The 23,878-nt window shown below is 33.3% G+C and overlaps 2 protein-coding genes across 5 annotated transcripts in view; one reads left to right on the forward strand and one right to left on the reverse strand.

Moving 5' to 3' along the window:
* Window positions 1-8,499: 8,499 nt before the first annotated feature.
* LOC133183152 (uncharacterized) lies at window positions 8,500-10,003 on the reverse strand. The gene is made up of 3 exons (XM_061318102.1): window positions 9,675-10,003; window positions 9,335-9,481; window positions 8,500-9,161 (listed from the first exon to the last, which is right to left on the reverse strand). Exons 1-3 carry the CDS (start codon window positions 9,910-9,912, stop codon window positions 8,941-8,943), a joined length of 606 nt encoding a protein of 201 aa, XP_061174086.1. The 5' UTR covers window positions 9,913-10,003; the 3' UTR covers window positions 8,500-8,940.
* Window positions 10,004-12,105: 2,102 nt separating this feature from the next.
* LOC133181588 (symplekin-like) overlaps window positions 12,106-23,878 on the forward strand; it is a 26,872-nt gene continuing 15,099 nt past the window's right edge. For 2 of the 4 annotated variants that reach the window (XM_061316117.1, XM_061316118.1), the window contains exons 1-14: window positions 12,106-12,266; window positions 15,197-15,265; window positions 15,533-15,586; window positions 15,777-15,850; window positions 16,803-16,929; window positions 18,198-18,304; window positions 18,648-18,711; window positions 19,603-19,760; window positions 21,441-21,538; window positions 21,816-21,970; window positions 22,165-22,257; window positions 22,522-22,689; window positions 22,802-22,960; window positions 23,277-23,355. In XM_061316117.1, the coding sequence (XP_061172101.1) occupies window positions 12,171-12,266; window positions 15,197-15,265; window positions 15,533-15,586; window positions 15,777-15,850; window positions 16,803-16,929; window positions 18,198-18,304; window positions 18,648-18,711; window positions 19,603-19,760; window positions 21,441-21,538; window positions 21,816-21,970; window positions 22,165-22,257; window positions 22,522-22,689; window positions 22,802-22,960; window positions 23,277-23,355 (1,501 nt within the window). In that variant the 5' untranslated portion in view covers window positions 12,106-12,170. The other 2 variants (XM_061316121.1, XM_061316119.1) reach the window with 2 other exon arrangements.

Here is a 23,878-nt window from a genome sequence, read left to right on the forward strand (position 1 = left end):
GCATTACTGCAATCAGGGCCTAGGAACAAAGTTCACAGTTATCATATGATACAGCTTCTAGATTTAACAATGAGCGGTCATACAAAGTTTATTGTCATTGGATGTGATTGTGTGTTTAAATATCAGTTACCTATTTGTGGTGCAATCTGTAGTTTTATTTTTGTTTTAATTTTAGCCAAAAAAAAAATGTTGCATAAGTCTAGGATGTCTATGTTCGACTTGATCTAAAAGGCTGTAGTGTAACTGAAGGTGGGCACAATTGTTTTATTGCAATTTCATCCCACACTTTTTACCAAAGAACTACTAAATTAATTTTTTACTTTGTCTCCCTCTCACCAAACATTTATCATGAAAAACATGTTGATTTTTTTTTTAAGTCTGACAGATAATTTATTATAAACTCCCTCAAAAACATTTTCCTTTTTTCTCCACTCTGTCAGCTTCCTTCGGTAAGGTGTGCCTAGATTTAAATTTTTCTTAATGAAAGAAATTTAATTGGATAATGGTTTTAGTTCTTTAGGCTTTTGAATGAAGGCGTTCATTTATAACAGTTATAGAAGTCTTGTTTTAAGGCTTTTTGATAAAGGGGGTTATAATTAAACAATACTAACTTAAAGCAATATGAGCTGCAACTTTGATGTCGGAAATTTTTGTTGCAATATTGTAAAAAACTATTTCATTGACAGAAAAAAGACACGTTTATAAACTTCTGTTGTTCATATTTGCGTCGGAAGAACTATTAGAAGCTTTGATTGAAGCAAAATTACATTATTGTCGTCCTGTACAATATTGATTTCTTATAAAATACTATACATTCCATTGTACAGAAATCTTTCTTTTGAAAAAAATTAATACTTCATTTTAGTCGAATTGATCATAAATGTTTTATTTGCATAAAGATTTATCATAACAGCACATTTTAACAACAAAATAAAATGCTCAAAAATGCAGCTCATATTGCTTTAAAGAAAAGTTTTACTTGTTTTGATGAAGGGATATTTTATGTTTCGATAAATTTTACTTTTTTAGGCTTTTTGATAAGGGGCTTATAGTTAGAGAAGTCTTACTTATATACTTAAAGAAAAAAACTTACTTTTTAAGGCTTTTTGATAAAGGGGGTTATAAATAAATAATACTAACTTAAAGAAAAGTTTTACTTGTTTTGATAAAGGGGTTATATTTGGATAAGTTTTACCTTTTTATGCTTTTTGATAAAGGGTTATAATTAGATAAGTCTTACTTATATAGGCTTTTTGATAAAGGGTTATAATTAGATAAGTCTTACTTATATAGGCTTTTTGATAAAGGGTTATAATTAGATAAGTTTTACCTTTTTATGCTTTTTGATAAAAGGTTATAATTAGATAAGTCTTACTTATATAGGCTTTTTGATAAGGGGTTTGTTGTGTTGAGTAATAGTAAAAAGAAGTCCTGGTGTTTTTATTAGTTTTTAATTTATTTAAATACCCAGTCTATGATTTATCGAAAACCCCTTTTAAAAATCATACGAAAAACATTAAAATGTCATTGCTGATTTCCTATTTTTTTTTTAATTTATTTAAATTGCTATATTAATCCAATCATTTAAAGTTCTTGTTTTATTTCGGTGATTTTTACAAATTTTTTTTTTTGGGGGGGGGGGGGGGGTGTCTAGAGTCTTTTTGCAATTTTTGGTATCGGTGTAAAATAAAATCCAAATTTAAATGAACATAACTCTAAATTTGATCCATTCATAGCGCTTTCGCCCTATGCGGGCTCATCAGTAGATTTGAAATTTCGAATTTCATTACAGATGAGCCCGGATTGGGCGATAGCGCCATGGATTAAAGCTTATTTAAGGGTCTATCTCTTGATTTATTTTTAAATTAATTTATTATTTTTTAAATTATTTATCCGAGTCTATATCCCTCAGTAAACTCATTGTCGTCAACGTCCTTTGAAATATCTGAAAACTTAATTATTTTTCTTGCAGGTTTGTTATCAAACCCTAAATCTCTCTGTCCGGCACAATAAATTATTTATTTCTTGTTTGGGAAAAGTGTCATTTTGTAGTAGATGCCTCTTTCTCACCAAAAACATTACTATATGTAGATTAATATCGTTAAAACTATTGAAAATTGTATCTTATTATGGTAGAGTGTACTAATGAAATGTGTCTCTGAGTGAAGATCACTTTCGGTTTCCCCCTAGTTATGACTAACATACCAGCCATCTCCGTGTGATTAGATTAGCTTCATGTACTTGGTTAAAGTACAAAGATTTATAAAATAAGAACATGGATGTAGGACGAAATTAGAGAAATTAGAATGAGTGACGGTTACATGTAGAACACTTGTCATAAGTAGGTTATACATAGACTACTGAAGTCCCTGATATTTATCCCTCATCAACAAATATAATTCTTGAGAATTTATATTTATCAGGTTGAAAAAGAAATTTATGGATCAAACTGAATAAAAGAAATACTGTTCACAATTTGTACTGTACTACTACTTTACTGGATTTTTGAGTTTGAACACTGTTCGTTATCTCCACCTTTTTGTCATTGCACCAGTTGATGAACTGTAAAACATGGACGTCTTTAAGAGTTCTTTTCCAGTCATATTTTGTCATATGCTTTATAAATACTGCATGTAGTACAAGGTGACATTGAAAATTTTCACCCCGAAAAACCATTGTCATTTAACCGAGGCACAGCCGAGGTTGACAATGGTTTTCCAGGGGTAAAATTTTTCAGTGTTATCCTCAACTACATGCTGTGTTTATTATATTATACTGAATGTTTTATACAAATACAAATAAAGGTGAAACATGCAGCATAGATTCTACGCACTCAACTTTTTTTTCATCACCTGCAGTCAAGTAATATTGACTGTTTCTAAGTTCTATCGCGCTGGACGGCGTGGTTTCATCCTTCAAAGGGTAACAGTATTTTTTTTTTTTTTTAAATTCTCAAATTTTCAAGTTTGAGTTATTAATTGACATGAAAGGATATTATTTTTTGTTATGATCTGTGGAAAAAAACTAACATTGATTGTAGACCAAAAATCAAATTAATTAAAAAATCCAACTCAGTCTTTTTAAAGCAAATATGTGAGATCTCTCTCTCTCTCTCTCTCTCTCTCTCTCTCTCTCTCTCATATGTGCTTTCGAGTTTGACAAGCTGATATAAGTGATTACAATAAGTGCATTGACCTCATACCTGCTGATATAAGTGACGACATAATAACAGGATGTGTATTGACCTCATGGCTGCTGATATAAGTGACGACATTTTAACAACCTATTGCCTGCTGATATAAGTGACGACATGATAACAAGATGTGTATTGACCTCATGCTTGCTGATAACTTATTGAGGTTAAACACAATCTATTCATCCGATTAGTGTTGCTTTGTGTAAATACGTTTTTATACATTAGTACGCAATTATATTTAAGGGATGTGTGGGTTATCGGTGTATAAATCACACATACTTGTTACTTAATGAAATATGGAGATAACGATCAGAAATTAAGCTCGAAAGTCCATTGAAACAATACAAATCGGGAACAGAGCAAACACGGACCTCTAAAAAACATCGGAGGTGGGGCCAGGTGCCATGGAGGAGTAAGCATCCCCTGGTGACATATTTTATGAAGAGCGCTAGTTAACGTGTAAGTCTGTGTGATTTACACATCAATATACCCATAAAAATCCTTACATTTACATTTTACATGTTCAAAGACGGCAAAGATACACTCAACGTTTGAATTTATCGCTGCCCTATATCTTATATTTTCATTATCTTCTCTGTAGCCTCAGTGTGACTCACTTTAGTGCGAGTTTCTCCATGCATCTTTTTACGCGTGACTATACAGGAAAATATCTCAAATTCATAATTCGAAAATTATAATTCATAGTTCAAGAATTAACTGCAAACTATTCCAATCGTCATCTCATATATTAAATTATGGAGATTTATCAGTCCTGTACATATTAGATATGAAAAGACAAACACCCCATTTCATACACTGTAAATTCCGAAGTTTTATTGATGTTTTGATTAATCAGTGCAAAGGCTCACGGTGTGACCGGTCAACAGGGGATGCTTACTCCTCCTGGGCACCTCTGGTGTTTCCAGGGGTCCGTGTTCTTGCCCTGTTCACGATTCTGTTTGTTTACTGGATTTATGAAATTGATCACTGTTCGTTATCTTCAACATTTACCTTTTAAAATATGCAAGCATCAAATAGCTCAGTGGCGGATCTAGGATTCTTTAAAAGAGGGGACCCAAAAGGCCGGGATGTGAGGAAAGCTTAGGGGAGGACCGAGGGGAGAAGCCTCAGGAGGGTACCAGATTTAGAGTCTTTTATAAACAATTTTGTGAGTTATTTTCGCTATGTTTTGTGTATATAAAAGCAATATCTAACAATTGCTTAGTACTCAAAATGAAAGGATTTATTCGTCTAAACATTGGGTCACAAAATGGGGTCCGAGCCCCCTACCCCCTCTAAATCCGCCAGTGTAGTTGTACGTCTCTCAGAAGATGCAAATTATTGAGAAACTGTATTTCCAAAAGTTTTATTTAAAAATATTTTTGCTATTGTGAAACAAATTTTTTTTTATACTCTCTGAAAATGTTGTCTTTTTGAGATTTACGATAAGATACTTATACTCACAAAACTCTTGATGAAAAAGCGAGTATTGATTATTTTTTTATATAAATTTTAATGAGATATATGCAAATGATATGATTCATCGTATGCATTTTCAAAGCATTCATAAAGTGTGCATGGTGCTTGTGGTGCACCCTTCCTTTTACATGCCTATAAGCATCACCTCTATTTATTGCCATGAAACTGCCTTTCTCTCTACCAAGTTTATGTTTTTGTTGTGTGGGCCTTGAATTTTGTGACTGGGGACTATGGACTGTAAATATTATGATTTAGGAGATATTATACTGGTAAATGACAGCTGAAGGCTAAGCTCCTGTTATATCGGTGCATTGCATTTAGAACCCTGTAGATAACGATAAATTAATAGTACAACGACACACATTCTAGAAGGAAACTATTACGACAGTATTCGCAAAGTAATGAGTTGGAGGGAGGGGGCAAATATATTTTAAATAGGAAAAATAATGATAAAAGCGTAATTTTGGGCTGCAATATATACTCAAGTCATAATTAATTGAGTCTAAGCTGAAATTGAAACTCATTACGTCGCAATTTGAGATGTACCGTTTCATTATAACGTATGATAATGATGATGATAACATTAATTTCATAGAAAGTTTGTGTACTCCTATTGAGGACTTAAACCCATAGACTCCCTGCATCCCCATTCTTGCCCCTGGGCAATGTTTTGTACAAACTGGGATCCACATTACATGGGGACCTTTGATTACTAATTTTACATAGAAGGGTCCAGATACTACAAATATTCTTTTATAAGGTCTGTGTTATAGAAAATACCGTGATAATTTTTTTTAAAAGCATCACATTAATTTTTTAAATTTTCTAATAAAAGGTAAATATATGATTAAATTGTTAAACTTTTTAACTTCTTACATAATTCTAAAATTAAGAAACTTTTTGCCTTCTAAAAATTATCAGTTGTGCAACATTTATATATTGTTATCTTCTAACTGTATGTTATGTGTATATACATGACATAAGAGCCCAATCACGTTTGCTTGATGTTAGTGTTATCAAGTGACACACGTGCTAGATGAAAGGTTTTCCTCCCTAGCTCTAAAAACCAATTTTTGTTGTTGTTGTTGTTGTTGATTGGCATATTTTACCTTATATTTTTGTCTAAAGAAAATACAATGTCTTTTTTTTTTATAAAGTATTAAATAGAAAAAAAATCTTAAATAGTATAAAAATCATACAGACTACAAATGACCCAAATATAGAAAAATTTAATAAATTCAATTTTATTCAAATCTTCATTAAGTCACGAAAGATATTAAGTTATTGTAGATTTTTTTCCAACGTTAAATACATGTATTTTGATACAACTCTTAGCTATAACATTATGATAAATCGGTTAGTTGCTTTTCACTCGATGTAGTTAAACATGAAAAAGATTTTTTTTTAATATTCAGAAGAATACAATAATAATATAGAGAATGTCTGCAAATCTTTAAACGATTATATACCGGTAAGTAAGATTCTTATGAAAGAGAACAGAATGAATGTATTAATTGGGCTTTGACTTTCAGTAACGTTCAGAGAACATTTCAAAAATATATTCTATACCCCCACTTGAAAAGTGAGGGGTTGTATAGTGATGGAATGTCCGTCCGTCTGTCCGTTACACTAGGGATAGCCATCCCTTATCTGCAACTCCTCTTACACCAGTGAATGCAATTTAATGAAACTTTCAAAAAATCTTCATTACATAGTGGCATTGTACATATCCTATTTCACATTTCGATTGTACACATATATTTCGGCTTACCTATAGCAATATATGGACACTGTCATTTTTTCTATAATATTGGGGGCACATCTCTTATTGCAACTCCTCCTATACCACTGAATAAAATTTAATGGGACTTTCAAAAAAATCTTTGTTACATAGTGCCATTGTGCACCTTCTATTTTACTTTTTGATCGGACATATATTTCGTGTTTCCCACGGCAAAACATATACACTACCATTCTTTCTATAATATCAGCTCCTCCTTTATCACTAAATAATTTTTTTTAAAACAATACTTTTACAGAATTTTTATCACTTAGTACATTGTGCACCTCCTACTTGATGTTTTGATCGGACAGATATTTGGGCTTCCCCATAGCAAAAAGAAAAATGGACTGTGCCATTATACTCATGGAAGCTCAGTGCTCACAATACCTCTAGATTTACTGTTTCAGTTGATATATTTTGGGTTTCCCATAGCAAAACATGAACACTGCAATTCTTTTTTATAAAATCGGGAATACCCATCTCTATCTGCAACTCCTTCTATACCACTGAATAAAATTTAATGAGACTTTCACAGAATCTTTATTACACAGTGCCATTGTGCACCTCCTTCTTTATGTTTTGACAGATAGTTGGGCTTTCCCATAGCAAAAAAGGACTTTACCGTTATGCGTATATGGAAGCGGGGGTATCATTTCGTGAGTTCAGTGCTCACAGTACCTCTAGTATACGTCTCTGATGCAGTATTGATATGTTGCAGGATAGTCAAATGATGTATTTCGATCAGGTTTTCTTTATAATATCCAGATACATATATTAAAGAAGTAAATAGCGTGTTATCACGCACAAATAGTATACATTAGTCCCTATCTCAGAGTTCATCCAAAATTAGGTTAATGGTATCAAACGTTGTAAGTACTGGTACACATACACCTATAACTTTACATAAGACAGAGGTGGGGGATATGTAAAAACTGTTCTTGTTGACGTGATAATGAATTCATGAATTAAGACATAATATTAATACAAGTTTATAAACAACAGAATTTTGTGTGTCTGCATTCAATCTTTTCGTATAAAGCCTGCTGTCAACCGCTTTGGAATTTTTCATGTACATGTTCATTCGTTTGTCTGCTCACTAAGGTGCCAATTTCTGGATTAAATTATATCCAATCATTCTGAGGTATTGTCTGCTCACTAAGATGCCAACTTCTGGATTAAATTATATCCAACCATTCTGAGATATTGTCTGCTCACTAAGATGCCAATTTCTGGATTAAATCATATCTAATCATTCTGAGGTATTGTCAAATGACATTGAACAAAATTTCAAAGTTTCGATTTAGTCAGGAAGATAGAATTATTTTTACTTATACTGCTAAGATGGCAGATAAGAGAAGGGTGAGGCGCATTGCAATGTATAGGTAAACAAAAAAGAATCAGGAATAAGTAAAGACGTTATTGCTAGCGCTCACAATAATTAATCGATTCAGCAGATTAAACCAATGTCTGCTTCTATGTTTTATGATGGGTACAGCGCTAGCTCATCTATTTATTTAAAAGATAATCTTGTATACCAAGTCTGAAAAAAACCATATTGAAAACTGTCCCTTGGTTAACCTCGTCTGCTGAGTTTTATTTTTTTTTCAATTGTGAAATATCAGATTTGTAATCAATTTCATGCAAAATTATAGACCTAATATTAGAGAATGTACTGTTTCATTATATTTTGCATACACTGTATATACCTTAACGTAAATGTTGAAAAGATCACGTTCTTTATAAAGTTTTCTGCATTAACATTTGATGTGGACCCAAATGTATTTGCCGTTGATCTTCCGGCCTTGCATCTAGGTATCGAGCAAATTCTTCTAGACAGACTGCGTGGATTTCGAGGGTCACCCTTACCCACCAATTTACATCCCCACGAACGTTTATTTTGTAAACATATTGATTCATTGAATATACCGTATAAATGAGTAACCCATGAAATTACGTCCCCACGAACAAGTAAAATTTTGCTTGTTCACGAACATTGACCCCCACGAATTAAAATGATTCCACAGTATTGACCTGGACGACAAAAGATTCAAATAATTTTCTTTAAATGACAATTGCTTTGACAAAAATAATTTGCTGTATCACATCATTTTAAAACATATACATGGTATCATAGTCCTCTGAATTAAATTTCTGCATATACAGTGTAGCTCTTCAAGTTAAGCCTGCAGTCAACTTCTCTGACATTTTTCGTGTACATCTTGTCTTGAAAATCGAATGGTCTGTCTTCTTCAGATGCCAATTTCTGAATTGAAGTATACTCGATGATTCTGAGGTTGTGTCCAACAGCGATTGACCCTCTTAAACTCGTGATGGTACAATTTTTTCCCTGAATCATTACAAAACCAGGGTTAGGGTTAGGGTTAAAGCTGAACTAAGTGTTGTACCCGCCGACTCATAACTTGATTTTTTGGATGTAATCGACGTTATATAAAGTTATGGACTTTGAGTTCCCATATCGGATCTACTCTATTGCCTCAACATAGTGAGATTCCTCCGCGTCTTCCCCCAGTAGTGGCTTCCGCTTCCGGGCTTCCTGCTTACTCTCTATAAAAAGTATAACGAACGTCAGCTCCATTAAAACAAAGGAGAATATTGAAAATAGGAATCCTATGGAGAGGTTGTACTGAAAGAGTGTTCCAAGCTGCGTTATCCATGTCAGAAAACTCAACATCAGACAGAAACCTATAAAGAATAATGTAGTAGTGTTAATGGGAGCGCTGGTTACAACAAAACCATTAGAGGAGACCTATCAGCTCATTCTCTTTCCCTCAATCAAATCTGAGGTACATGTAGCTACAGAGTAAACAAAGATGCTTATGTACATTACCTGGTATGGTTAACAAAAAATAGATTACCAGTAGCAAATGAGCACAGAGCCGTCTCCAGAAGCCGAATTGGCATTTTGTCTTGTCTCTGCCATCGAACCAGGAGTATCCAGTACACCAAGAATAAAACGAAAGCGAGGCTGTGGAAGAGCTGCGGCGCAACTATCCCGGGAATGCCTAAATATATGTCACGTTATTGAAAAGAAATATAGATAAATTCAGATTAAGATTTAAATTTTTAGTATATTATTTAACTGAAACCTAAAGCTGTATACAACTCATTTGAAAAGATATATTTAAACGTAAGAATGATTTAATTGCAAGGAACATAGTAATAATATATAATTTTATGAAGAACATGTATATTTACCTGTATTCCAATCACAATCATAGTCATCATACAACTTGCAGTTTTGCCATAAACCAATTCTCCCAAGCCGAATCTGTCCGCGGCCGAAGTACTCCTCTGTCTCAAAGTCGTTCCACCGCGGAATAACGAAAGACCCAAAGAAGAATAGGAAGCCTAGGACAGAGAAGATGAAGCCCAGCAGGACCCGTCCGTTACCGAGGTTTTTGTGTGAGTACACAGGGATGTATTCACTCTCCATTTTTCTTGTCTGTTAAGGATTAGAGCGCGTCTTTCCTGCATGTTTCCGGGCGATGTATACTTATAGCTCGTCCTTGTTCATTGCCGGAAGAGATCTGAATAAACAAGAGGCTTAAAACTTAAGGAAAGTCTGTCACTTCAAGTCTATTTAGATTTTACTATGAAGACGTTTCATTTTCTTGTGGTTTAAGAATGTTAATTCCAGTAGTGGATTCAGAAGATTGAAAAAGCTGGCCGAACCATAAACTCTAACATGCTAAATCTAGAGGTACTGTGAGCACTGAGCTCACACAATGAAACCCCCGCCCCCATATGAATATAATGGTAAAGTCCATTTTTGCTATGGGAAACCTCAAATAACAGTCCGATTAGAACATAAAATAGGAGCTGCATAATGGCATTATGTAATAAAGATTCTGTGAAAGTCTCATCAAATTTTATTGGTGGTATAGGAGGAGTTGCGGATAAGAGATGGGTACCCTCTATCATTTGTTGCTATTGTAAACCCCAAATATCTGTCCCAACAGAACATAAAATAGGAGGTCACAATGGCACTATGTAATAAAGATTCTGTGAAAGTTTCATTAAATTTTATTCATTGGTTTAGGAGGAGTTGCTGATAAGAAATAGATATCCCCAGTATCATAGAAAGAATGGCATTGTCAGTGTTTTGCCATGGGAAACCCCAAACATCTGCCCGATCAGAACATAAAATAGGAGGGGCACAATGTCATAAAGAATGTGAAAAAGTTTCATTAAATTTTATTCAGTGGTATGGGAGGAGTTGCCGATAAGAGATATGGGTACCCCCAAATGTTATAGAAAGAATGGCTATGTCCATATGTTCTGCTATGGTAAACCCCAAATATCTGTCCGATTAAAAGGTAAAAAAGGAAGTGCACAATGGCACTATAAAAAAGATTCTGTAAAAGTCTCATCAAATTTTATTCAGTGGTGTAGGAGTTGTGGATAAAAGATGGATAGCCCCAAGAGTAACGGACGGAAGGACGCACAGATGGAAGGAAGAATGGACGGACACCCCCATCATATATGGGCTTACATTGGTGTAAATGATGCATTTATCAAATCTCTATAATATTAAGAAATGGTAGACTTTCTGTGATGTTCAAATTTCTTCCTTTTTTGCCATCACCCTTATAAAGCTATCCAGTTTTTATCACTTTATTGGACATTATTGACAAACTTTGAATGACAAATGAAACTTTATGCGGCTGAAGTTATTCATTTTCTTTTAGAAACATAGATTTAGTTGTTATTTTCATGATTTTGAAAAAAAAAGTTTGTTGTATCATCTGGCCTTCAGCACTGGTCGCCATTATGTACACTTATTTTAGCATCCCCTTCTTCTTAATTCGTTTTCCTAGCAAATTAGTAATATATGTAATATGACAAATAAGTAATGTGTAATATTTGCTATTACAAATAATTATCAAAGATACAAATAAGTACAACTGCATGTAGATGTTGATTACAAATTAGTATTTCGTTATTACAAATTACTACTTGTGATTACAATTGCTAAATAGTAATGAATTGGCAAAAATAAATGAACAATGTTGTATTACCAATTACTCATTTGTAATCATTTGTAATTTCAAATTACTCATTTGTAATTACAAATTACTTATTTGTAATTACAAATTTTTAATTCGTAATTACTCATTTCTCATTTGTTATTGCTAATTTACAATTACAAATCAATTAATCAAGATTCTATTTTCTTAAAGAAATGTCAAAGGTCAATTGTTTCTTGGTTCTTTCGCCAATGTAACACACGGATTGAGCTTACAATATTTCAGGTATTTTTACCTACTTGATATAGATAATTGATACAGATGTAAATATAAAAAATAAAATTTCTTTCTTTCTTTCTTTTTCTTTTTTTTTTATGCGAACAATTACGCGTAAATTCTTACAAAAAAATACCATATCAGAGACCTCATTTGTTGAAATGTCATGTTGTTCAGCAACTTTTTTTTGATGAAACGGTTCATTTAAAAGTGTTCTAAAGCAAAAAATTTGGCTATCTGATTTGATTTATTTGACTGTTTTGTTCAGCGCTAGTGCGTCACACTTATAACAAATCGGGATCGGCAATTAATTCTATCGGGATCGTTATATAGACATAACGCTGAAAGTTTTCACTTCCGTTTGTGTGATAGGCTCGGTTGAAAAATGCTTTAAATAATATTTTTAATTTTATCTATTTGCATTTCATTTGCCACAAATATTTACGGGATGATGGCAGCTACAGAAAACAGAAGATCGACTGCCGCGCAGTTCTTTATGGACGAGGAAACAACACACAATGAGTCTGTATCAACGTATGACAAGGTATACACAGTATAAGCAAATCTCTGAAATCTTGAATATTAATCGTTTCTTTCAACGTTTGATGAAGTGAATAAGACAGAGAAAGTAAAAACATTCTGTGGCGGTCAAGTTGGTCCCTTTGCCATGGTCAGATGGCTTAGAATATAATACCTGTACCGCGTAGAGTTTTGCACAGGTACTTGGGTCTTGGTTTATAATTATGTATGTACCTTATTGATATGTAAAAAAAGTAAAGGTATGCAGGCTCCGTAATGGCGTCTGCTCAACTCGCTTGTTTACATGGCTTGTTCTTTGAAAATAACGCTGCACCTACCGATTTTTATGCACCGGACGTCTCGGAACACTGATTACTTATTGTAAAAACCCTCACATCTTGCAAATAATTCCTAAAACATGAGTTTTAAACACATTTTCAAACTTTTCGTTAACGTGCCCAGAACTAAGTGCAAATACTAAAAACCGATTCAAAACGACAAATTCCGGCCATTCAGACACTCAAAATTCTAGAGGCGTTCCGAGAAAACTAAAAATAGTTCTGGGATAATTGAAGTTATATTTAAATTTCCCGGAACGCCTCTGGACTTTTGGAGTGTCTAAATGGCCGGAATTTGTCATTTTGAATCGGTTTTTAGTATATGCACTTAGTTCCGGGCACGTTAACGAAAAGTTTGAAAATGTGTTTAAAACTCATGTTTTAGGAATTATTTGCAAGATGTGAGGGTTTTTACAATAAGTAATCAGTGTTCCGAGACGTCCGGTGCATAAAAATCGGTAGGTGAAGCGTTATTTTCAAAGAACAAGCCATGTAAACAAGCGAGTTGAGCAGACGCCATTACGGAGCCTGCATACCTTTACTTTTTTTACATATCAATAAGGTACATACATATTTATAAACCAAGACCCAAGTACCTGTGGAGTTTTGGAGGCCTGAGTTATCATCATCATCATTTATTTGGTATCATGTCATCATACTTAAAACAAATACACATATTTATACATAACCCTTTGAAAGACAATATTTTGGAAACAAAAAAATTATATAGATTTGTAAACAGGTCCAGTACAATCAGTACATTTAGCTACGAAGCTAAAATTACCTACCGTAGCTTTATTTACCCACCTCAGGTAGCATTATTTAGCTATTTCAAGGCAACTTTTCACAATTTTGCTTCTTATTTTAAAAAAGACAAAAAGTTGCAAGTAAATGTCTGCTAATATTTATTCTCGATATTATTTAAAAAGCAATCTAAAGCAGAGATAGTTTGAGTAACTGTACACCACCTTGTGTGCGATGAGGTGTGGATAAGTATGGTTACTTCACATTGTGCTCATATTAACCAAAACTGGTTTTCTTTGTTATTTCACTCAAGAAGTAACTGTTAGGTCACAAATTAACTGTTGTATAGACCCAAAACTTTTAGAACTTTGATTGCAATTATGCAGATAGACACATCTTTAAGAGTGAATTTTTCATGAATTGTATTCAGATGAGTTCAAAGTTGAAAACTATCACTGCATCAAAGTGCAATTTTCTCCACTTTCTGGGAAAAATGCTTATTTAAGAAACAAGTTTGATTTAGTAGCTAAATAAAGCTACTTCAGGTAGGTAAATAAATCTATGTAGGTAATTCAAGCTACGTAGCTAAATCTAGTGATTGTACCAGACCTGGTAAATAAATAAGATATTCAGGTAACCACATTTTTAGAAATGTAAGGCCAAGACTATATGCAAGACAGTCGTGCTAATTACCGATGTTATCCAAATTATTGAAGTTATGCGCATGACAGTCATGCTAATTATGGAGATTATTCGCACGACTAACTTTGAAATAAGTTTTAACAGTGTTTTCCCTTTATTTCAAAGTAAATAGTTAGAGATCAATTGTAACAGGCTTTGGATTGAAGTTTATAAATTACAAATCTCTGTGGACCTTTCAACAATCTAAGTTTGATTTTTTTTAAATATATATTTTTTTATTTCAAAGGGGCATTTTTATCAATTGAAGTGGTCAATTTGGCTGGTAGCCAGTTCTTAGGGAAAATACTGAATTTATATCAATTATATATATAAATTTATGTTATATATTAGATTATATACTTTATTGTATATCAGATTTTTACATGCTGTTCTGCTATTGTATGTAGAAACTCAATGGAGAGGACTTGTATAGGTAGTGCTTGCTGTCCAATCCTATTATGATTATGCATAATAAAATATTGTTTAAATTAAGAAACTGAATGAAAGCTAATCAGGCCCATAGAACACATTAATTATATCATATCATATTTTAAAGAATTTTTTTAAGAATGTTGAATATTAATGTATATTTTAAAGAATTTTTTTAAGAATGTTGAATATTAATGTATATTTGATAAACTCGGAATAAGTTTGATCAACATTCTTATAAGAAAATGTTTGGACGAAACTTTATACATGTTCACTATCAAAGTACGTAATAATGCATATATTTACTAAAAAAAATCTTTGAATAAGATATTAGAAAAATTTTTATTATTTAAAATTAATATTTCTGATTAAATAAAAATGGAAAATATGACAGAATATTTTGATCATATTATGATTACTGTGTGAAGAACTAGGATTAGGAAGGAAAAGGAGGGTCAGAGAGAGAGTGAGAGAATATATACAATTCAGCACATTTTCAAGAAATTTTCAAAATTTGAGTTTTTTTGGGGGGAGGGCAAAAATATGCATATACCATATACATAGCCCTTTTATTTATACATTTTATTAACCTTGTATATATCACAACCCAATTTAGTTAGTACAGTGTACTAGTCTGTGAAAGCAGTACAAGTTTTGTGTACATTCTCCTTGCTAATTTACTCCATACATTGATTTAAAAGTAATATAATGTTAATGGTGCCTTTGTCTACTGTTTATTGCAATAAGTTCTTGTATTTTTCAGGTAGTGGAACTTCTGAATCAGGCTTCTCTTGTACAGAAAGATCAACAGAAAATCAACATTCTCAGACAGGCATGTTTAATGTGATTTGTAAGAAAATATTACTCAGTGATTTCAAAGTGCTAAGAACTGTTGATTATCTTACTTATTTCAGATTACAGTCAAATTCAGTCATAAGGAAGTCATTGGGACTTCAATTTTCATTACAATAAAGATTCTTTATATCCGTGTAAGGATCATAGTGAAAAATCGTCTAACGGATTCATGAAAAGTTCCTTATAACCAAGATTTCCTTATAACCAAGTTTTAGTGTATTTCAAACAATTTTATTTCAAACAGGTCCAGGAATTAATCATTCACAAAGATCCCACACTGCTAGATAACTTCTTAGATGTAAGTAAAATAGGATTATAAAGCTCTTTTGACATGTTTGATACAACTTTTGAAACTACAATTCTGAAAAGTATTTGTTTTATACATTGGAATTTCTTTATGTTTCATTCATACAGGTAAGAATTTATTTGTTTGAAGTGTCAGAAATAAAATGTAAGGCGGTTTAATATGAGTACTTTCGGTGTTTCAGGAAATGCTTGCTTTCCAAAGTGATCGATCTGTCGACGTCAAGAAATATGTCATCACTTTCATGGAGGAGGCCTGGTAAGTTACCTCAAAGTTATGTTACAAATTACATCGCATAACCTCAGCATCTCTCACAGAGTCATACAAGGTACAAAGATAGCAGTAACATTTGTCAAATGTTCTACACAGGTTTTATATAGTAACTTAAAATTTTCTCACAACTTGTTTCTCAAGTCACATTATCTAGCCCCTTCACCTCTTCACCTAAACAAATTGTTACAGGAATTAAAGACAGTAGCATCAGATCATCTCATTATAAAGTACAGTCAAACCTCATAACTCAAACTTGATGGGACTGAGAAAATACTTCGAGATATCCGAGCATTCGAGATATCAATACTTAAAAATAAATGGTTGGGACTTCCAAATCACTTGGACATATCCATGGTATTCAAGATTTCATTGTTCGAGATACCGAAGTTCAACTGTATTATGAGAGTTACAGAGATTAGTCTTAAAATTTTCTTCCAAGGTGCTACATAAATTATATGAACCTAGGGTAATCTCAACATAAATGTATGTTGCAAGAGCCTGACTGGCACAGTTCCTCAACTGACAGAGTCTATGTGTCATGTGCATAGCCTCAAAATCTTTTGCATATTGCGTTAAAAGTTACCAAGAGTAACCTTAACATATCACAGAATGCCTCATAAGTTACAACAAGTAAACTGGCCACTCAACATACACAAGTGCACCACAAGTTACAATGAATAATCTTACCACTCAGCATAATAGAAAGTAACTCATAAGTTATCACAAGTAATCCTACCCCTCAGCATCATACAAAATGCCTCACAAGTTACCATGAATAACAACGTAACTCATGAAATGCTACAAAAATTATATAAAGTAGCCCTTTCATTCCACAGAAACTCGCAATCTACACAGTGTAACCTCAACAATTCATACAAAGTATACTAATGTATTAATATCATATATATGGAGTTTTCACAATTTATTTTTATTACAGCAAAAAAGACCCAGAATTGTTAAACAAGATTCTACCATGTCTACAGATTCTACTGCAAGACGACAATGTCAATGTACAAAAGAAAGTCATTCTCTCTCTACCACAAGTGTACAAAGTCATAATAAAGGTAAAAATCATGTCTGTGTTCAGGCAGAAGTCATGCTGTTTCTACCACAAGTGTACAAAGTCATAATAAAGGTAAAAATCATGTCTGTGTTCAGGCAGAAGTCATGCTGTTTCTACCACAAGTGTACAAAGTCATAATAAAGGTAAAAATCATGTCAGTGTGCAGACAGAAGTCTTGCTATTTTTACCACAAGTGCAGAAAGTCATTCTCTCTCTACCACAAGTGTACAAAGTCATAATAAAGGTAAAAATCATGTCTGTGTTCAGGCAGAAGTCATGCTATTTCTACCACAAGTGTACAAAGTCATAATAAAGGTAAAAATCATGTCTGTGTTCAGGCAGAAGTCATGCTGTTTCTACCACAAGTGTACAAAGTCATAATAAAGGTAAAAATCATGTCAGTGTGCAGACAGAAGTCTTGCTATTTTTACCACAAGTGCAGAAAGTCATTTTATCTCTAACACAAGTGTACAAAATCATTATACAGGTAGGTCTGATCTGATAATGTCAAATATTCAAGTAAATATTATTCTATCTCTACCACAAGTCTTTGAAGCCATTACAAAGGTAAAATATAACATGTAATGTTGTAATGTTCCAATGTCCCAGAGAATTGCCACATGGAGTACATGTTAAAAAGTATGTGACTCTGCCAACTCATGTATATTTCCTTTTGTGAAAAAATGCATTTTAAATGTTTATTGCTATCTGAAAGATTGTTTTGATAGGTGCTCATTTTGGCCATTGTGGATTCTTGATAGAAACAGAACTATACAATTTTCATCACACATATACAATGTAAATATTCCAGATTATATTTGCCAGTACATATACTTTACATACCTGTGTACTTTCATTTTTCACAGCAGTTTTAATTCCAAAGTAGGTTAAATTGTGAACTGAACTCTATTTGAAATAATAAAGTCAGATAGTGTATCTGATGAATAGATACAAATACCCCACCCCACAAAAAAACTGGGGTAAAATCTGATTTTGTCAGAAAACTTGAAAATAGATGTGAGTAAAATCAGTGCTACTTACAACATTTGAACTTGGAAAAATTATGATACTACATTTGAAATTGAATTAGCAATGTAAATTATCTACACAAGTCAAAATGAGTCACTAATTGAGTGAAATTTGAGTAGATACATGTATTTCAATTTTTTTATGATTTACCAAATTCTGGATATTTAGAAATCAAAAATAATGTTCAACAATGTCAAAAGAGGAGCAAAATTTATGAAAACTTTATTTACATGATAACAGTGGTTAGCCAAGGCTAAGACAATGACGGAGGAGAAATCTTTTGTATGGGAGACCATGAAGTCATTAAAGAACAGAATGTTTGAGCTGATAGACTCGGAAAACGATGGGTAAGTTGCCATTTAACTTCAGTATCTTGAACATTAATTTATATCTCACTGTTGTATTTTAATCTCAATATCTCAAATTCTTAATATCTTTGAAATCTTTTCTTGGTCTTATCAAGTTTGAGATAACAAGATTTGACTGTATTTGTATCTCAGTTTGGTTTTATAGAAGTTGATATAAAAGTCCTTTTTATTTTAATCTTTTACCGTATTTTGATTATCTTTTTGTGTATCTCCTTTCCGTTTGATAACATTTGTAGTAGTAAAAACTTGTTTTTGTCTGATGAATGCTAAGGTTAGAATAGCATTAATTAACTGTTATTTAGTAGTTTTATCATTGTTATAGAGTGAGAACTCATGTAGTGAAGTTTATGGAGGGAGTTATCTTGACACTGTCACGCAAAACCCCTGTAAGTATCAGCATAATTGTATGTTATATTGTATATCTTCTACACAGAAAACTTAAATTTACACCTTGACATGATATTTTAAGAATAATTATTTACCACATTTGCCCCAAACTGCACCCAGGGCACTCAAAAAATTCAGAAAGAGAAGGCACTTTTAGACCCTTTTATGAATTATAGTTGGTCTAGTGCTTATTGTGGCAGATGTATGATTATTAGGGAATCAATTTTATGTCAATCTCAAAACTTTTAAACAGTAAAAAAGATACTGCTTTTATTATGTGATGTATTGTAATACTGAAGATATTTAAGGCCCAAAAAAATAATCTGTAGTTTCTCAGACACCACCACGTTAGGTCAAATGCTGCCACATTGATCACATACTGAAAAAAGAGAATATTCCACATTGATCACATATTGGAAAAAAAAGAGAATGACTCAATTTTCTATATTTCAAGTAGAAAAAGAAAATTGAGCTATTAATTTTCCTTTTGCACCCATACTACGGAAAAGTCATTAAGTAAATTTTCTATTAGATATACCATCCTTCTTGTTATCACGATAGTTTTTGTATAGCATTATTAAAAGTTTAATAAGTATCAAATAATAGAATAGAACCAAACAAGGTGATAAGAAAAAGAGAGATAACTCTTGCTTCAAAAAAAAAAAGAAAGAAACAGAAAACTGCTTGCTGCATTTCAAATTTTTGGCTTGAGAAAGTAAAGGGGTTTTTTTTTAGGGGGGGGGGCGGTTGGGGGGGGGGGGGGGGTTGTCATAGTAGATCACTTCATTTTCTGCAAGCATGACATTGAATATATACATTATGTTTTGTAAAAAAGTAATAGATGGAATTATTTATACTTTTTATAAGGTGAATATTTTTGTAATGTGTAGGAGTCTGAGGTACCGAAATCTTCTAAACCTGAGGCTGAAGTCACGCTGGACATAATTCCAGAGGACAACAAGTTCTTACGAGTTAAGCGTCTGGAGGAACAGGGCAGACAGATGTTTGACACACTTCTACAGTTCCAAGCTTCCCCTCATATATCTAGGTAAATACAGACAGATGTTTGACACACTTCTACAGTTCCAAGCTTCCCCTCATATATCTAGGTAAATACAGACAGATGTTTGACACACTTCTACAGTTCCAAGCTTCCCTTGATATATCTAGGTAAATACAGACAGATGTTTGACACACTTCTACAGTTCCAAGCCTCCCCTGATATATCTAGGTAAATACAGACAGATGTTTGACACACTTCTACAGTTCCAAGCCTCCCCTGATATATCTAGGTAAATACAGACAGATGTTTGACACAATTCTACAGTTCCAAGCCTTCCCTGATATATCTAGGTAAATACAGACAGATGTTTGACACACTTCTACAGTTCCAAGCTTCCCCTGATATATCTAGGTAAATACAGACAGATGTTTGACACACTTCTAAAGTTCCAAGCCTCCCCTGATATATCGAGGTAAATACAGACAGATGTTTGACACACTTCTAAAGTTCCAAGCCTCCCCTGATATATCTAGGTAAATACCGACAGATGTTTGACACACTTCTACAGTTCCAAGCTTCCCCTCATATATCTAGGTAAATACAGACAGATGTTTGACACACTTCTACAGTTCCAAGCCTCCCTTGATATATCTAGGTAAATACAAACAGATGAATATAGGTTTCACTCTACACATCAAGGTAAATACAGACATTGCCTGAGATATTTTGTTTAATGTAATCAGCATTCCATACTTTTCATACATTTGGGTAAAAATGGGCTTCACTTAGGACATATTTAGGTAAGTATAGGTCTTGTCTACGTGTACAGTACAGATATCTTGCACAAATCTTGGAAAACATAAGGCTTGTCTCCCATACCAAGGTCCATTTACACCTGAATGTTGACTTCATATGTAGGTACATGTATATGTAGATACTACATACCTACATGTACATAAGTAATACATTGTATACATGTAGTTTGGTTTCCACTGCAAATTCTAGTACATGTCAATTTACATTGTGTATGTATTTTTTGTATAATCTAATTAACCCTACTACATGCATTAATTAACCAAAGAACAAGGATTTATGAATATCCATATTATTCAGTATCTTCAGGTTTAATTAAAATTGTTTTATTAGAAGTTGAGAATATTCAAATTTTGAATCTTTATTAAAAGTAAATACTGAAGTAAGTTGAACCACATTTAAGGAATGGAGCTTATTTTAACCTATGTTATACGATATAACATAACTTGGGGCAGTTAACGCTTTATAAACTGCAAAGTGGTTTATAAAAAAGAGAAAACTTCCCCAAGTTATGTTATATCATATAACATAGGGTAAAATAAGCTTCATTCCTTATAATTTAATTTCAGTGTAGACAATAAGACAATTTTTCCTCCAAAAATGGCTTCAAATTGAGCATATTTTAAAAGTAACGTCAAGTGGAGTAATACGTTTTTGACATAACTCACTGTGACATAGGCATGTTATGTTATACGATATAAACTAAATCTTTTATCCAATCAAATGATGTGTTACAACTTAAATTAAATTATTAAAATATATTGTAATAATATATATCAATAAGAGTAATTATTGTATAGCTATTGATCTTCCTTAGTAATTATTGTATAGCTATTGACCTTCCTTAGTAATTATTGTATAGCTATTGACCTTCCTTAGTAATTATTGTATAGCTATTGATCTTCCTTTCAGCATTAATTTGATGACTGTTATGGGGAGCTTGACCACCATTGCCCGCCAGAGGCCTGTCTTCTTTGGAAAAGTTGTCCAGTCTTTTGAGACATTGCAGGGTATGATATTAGAATGTGTGATTATTTTGAAAACTTACAGACTTTGTTTTGAAGCTTATACATGTGTATTAGGCTAGCTGTAGATTTATAGCTCACTGGTCTGAAATACATGTACATTCAGATGGATGACCAGATAGCTAAAGTTCTATGCATTCAAAACAAGTCTATATTTATTGGTACAGGTTCTTGTCTTTGCATAATGATATCTTCGAGTTAAAGTCAAAGTCTCTATGTTTTAGAATTATTATGCTTACTTTGAATTCTTTTTATCCATCAGTTAATCTTCCACCGACCCTGGCTAAGTCTCAGGTGAGCAGTGTTCGTAAGAATATGAAGATGCACATGTTGTCTCTGCTAAAACACAAGGCCTCCGTGGACTATATCACTCAAATCACCACCCTACTGACGGATCTAGGTGCCACAAACTCCGAGGTAAAGTGTCTAGGAAAATAAACAAAAGGAGGAACTTTGTCAGAATAATAATACTGAATGTATATCACAAAAATAGTAACTGGAAACTTGTAACATAAATTGTTTGGATTCTCTTTTAGAAAAATGTCATTCCTTCTTCTTCCTTCTTCTTTTTCTTTGAAAAAAGGGGATTAAAATAAAAAATTGTTTTGAAGGTGATGAAGAGCATGCCAAAGATAGATGAGAGCAGGAAGAGGAAGGCGGAGGAGGCCGGGGGATCAATGAAGAAAGCCAAAACTGAGACAGAGGTAATTCTGACTGAACCTGTCTCTTACATTGTGTACTGAAATACAAAACAGAAAAGTGGAAATTTTACCCATTTGTTTATCATCATATTTAACGTTGTTAGGTTTTTAAACATTAAAACAACAAGTCTTATAATTCTCGGGCAGCAAGATGGCTTGGGGAAGATCAAAGGGGCACAGTCATTATTTGATGTGCTTAAATGAGGACTTTATAAAAACAAACAAATAAATTGGACCTAATAGCATAATATCTCTGCTGTTCTTTAGATTGAGTTGGATGACGATGATGCTGGTATGACTCCATTTGTGGATCGCTCTAAAGTTAAAGCACCTGCCACGTTAAAACAGAGACAGACAGCAGTAGACATCACGGCAGAGGACATTATCCCCCGTTTGACCCCACAGAATGTTGCTGACCTCGTTCTCATCAGCATGGTTAGTTTAGTATGGACAATATTATATATCAAATGGCATGTATATGTGAAGGAATACAATACCATATGTTATTTGCATCATAAAGAAATCTCTGTGCTATTTTTATTTGTAGGTGATGTTGCCAGACCAGTTACCTCCCCACTTTCAGGCGACCTACACTCCCATTGCTGCTGCTGGCACTGAAGGACAGATTAAACACATGGGAAGACTTCTGGCCAATCAGCTAACTGCTGCAGGAATGGGCAAGGGGATTGCAGAAGTTCAGATTGAGGTGGGAATTATAACACTTCATGGAGGGACCAGAAGTTAATCAAAGTTAAAATTATCTGAAAATATCATCTAGGTGGATGAAACCTCTTTTCTGAGGATCAAAATCTTTAGATGAGTGAACAAACAGTGTGTCATGTTGTAAATTAAAAAGTGAAGTTGGTGCAATCATGATATGCTGAAGTTCATGTCACATAATTTTAAAACCAGTGTTTAAAATGATTCAATCACATTTTTTGGCAGAAAATAATTTTTTTTTGTACTGTTGTCTTTTGGATAGTTGTTGTAACGGACATTGTCAAAATAACATTTATTTGTAGGAGGCTTCAGTAGAAGATGGTGGAGCTTCTCCCGAATATCAGCCGACATCTCCTAAACAGGTCATACAGACCGTTGTCGGTAGGAATCAGTCTACAGAATACTAGCTTACATGTATGTCTGTGGTAGGGTCAGTGAGTCTACAGAATATAAGCTTACATGTATGTCTGTGGTAGGGGTCAGTGAATCTAAAGAATATTAGCTTACATGTATGTCTCTGTTAGGGGTCAGTCAATCTACAAAATATTAGCTTACATGTTTGTCTGTGGTAGGGGTCAGTGAATCTAAATAATATTAGCTTACATGTATGTCTCTGGTAGGGGTCAGTGAATCTACAGAATATTAGCTTAGCTTACATGTATGTCTGTGGTAGGGGTCATTGAATCTAAAGAATATTAGCTTACATGTATGTCTGTGGTAGGGGTCAGTCAGTCTTCAGAATATTAGCTTACATGTATATCTGTGGTAGGGGTCAGTCAGTCTGCAGAATATTAGCTTACATGTATGTCTCCTAATTATACAGGTCAAACAGACTGTTGTAGGTAGGGTCAGTGGTAGAACAGAAATGCTGGGATCTAAGTCCTGGAAATGATTTTGAATTTTC

The sequence above is a fragment of the Saccostrea echinata genome, unplaced genomic scaffold (genome assembly GCF_033153115.1).
Source record: "Saccostrea echinata isolate AGI-Se365-2 ecotype Australia unplaced genomic scaffold, CSIRO_AGI_Sech_v1 ptg000009l, whole genome shotgun sequence".
Lineage (NCBI taxonomy): Eukaryota > Metazoa > Mollusca > Bivalvia > Ostreida > Ostreidae > Saccostrea > Saccostrea echinata.

Excerpts from the sequence above, each read along its gene's own strand:
- LOC133183152 (XM_061318102.1), bottom strand. The coding sequence starts at position 9,912 with ATGGAGAGTGAATACATCCCTGTGTACTCACACAAAAACCTCGGTAAC. Across the intron at positions 9,482-9,674 it reads TGATTGTGATTGGAATACAG|GCATTCCCGGGATAGTTGCG; the intron begins GTAAATATACAT and ends ACATATATTTAG. Across the intron at positions 9,162-9,334 it reads TCTGTGCTCATTTGCTACTG|GTTTCTGTCTGATGTTGAGT; the intron begins GTAATCTATTTT and ends TATTCTTTATAG.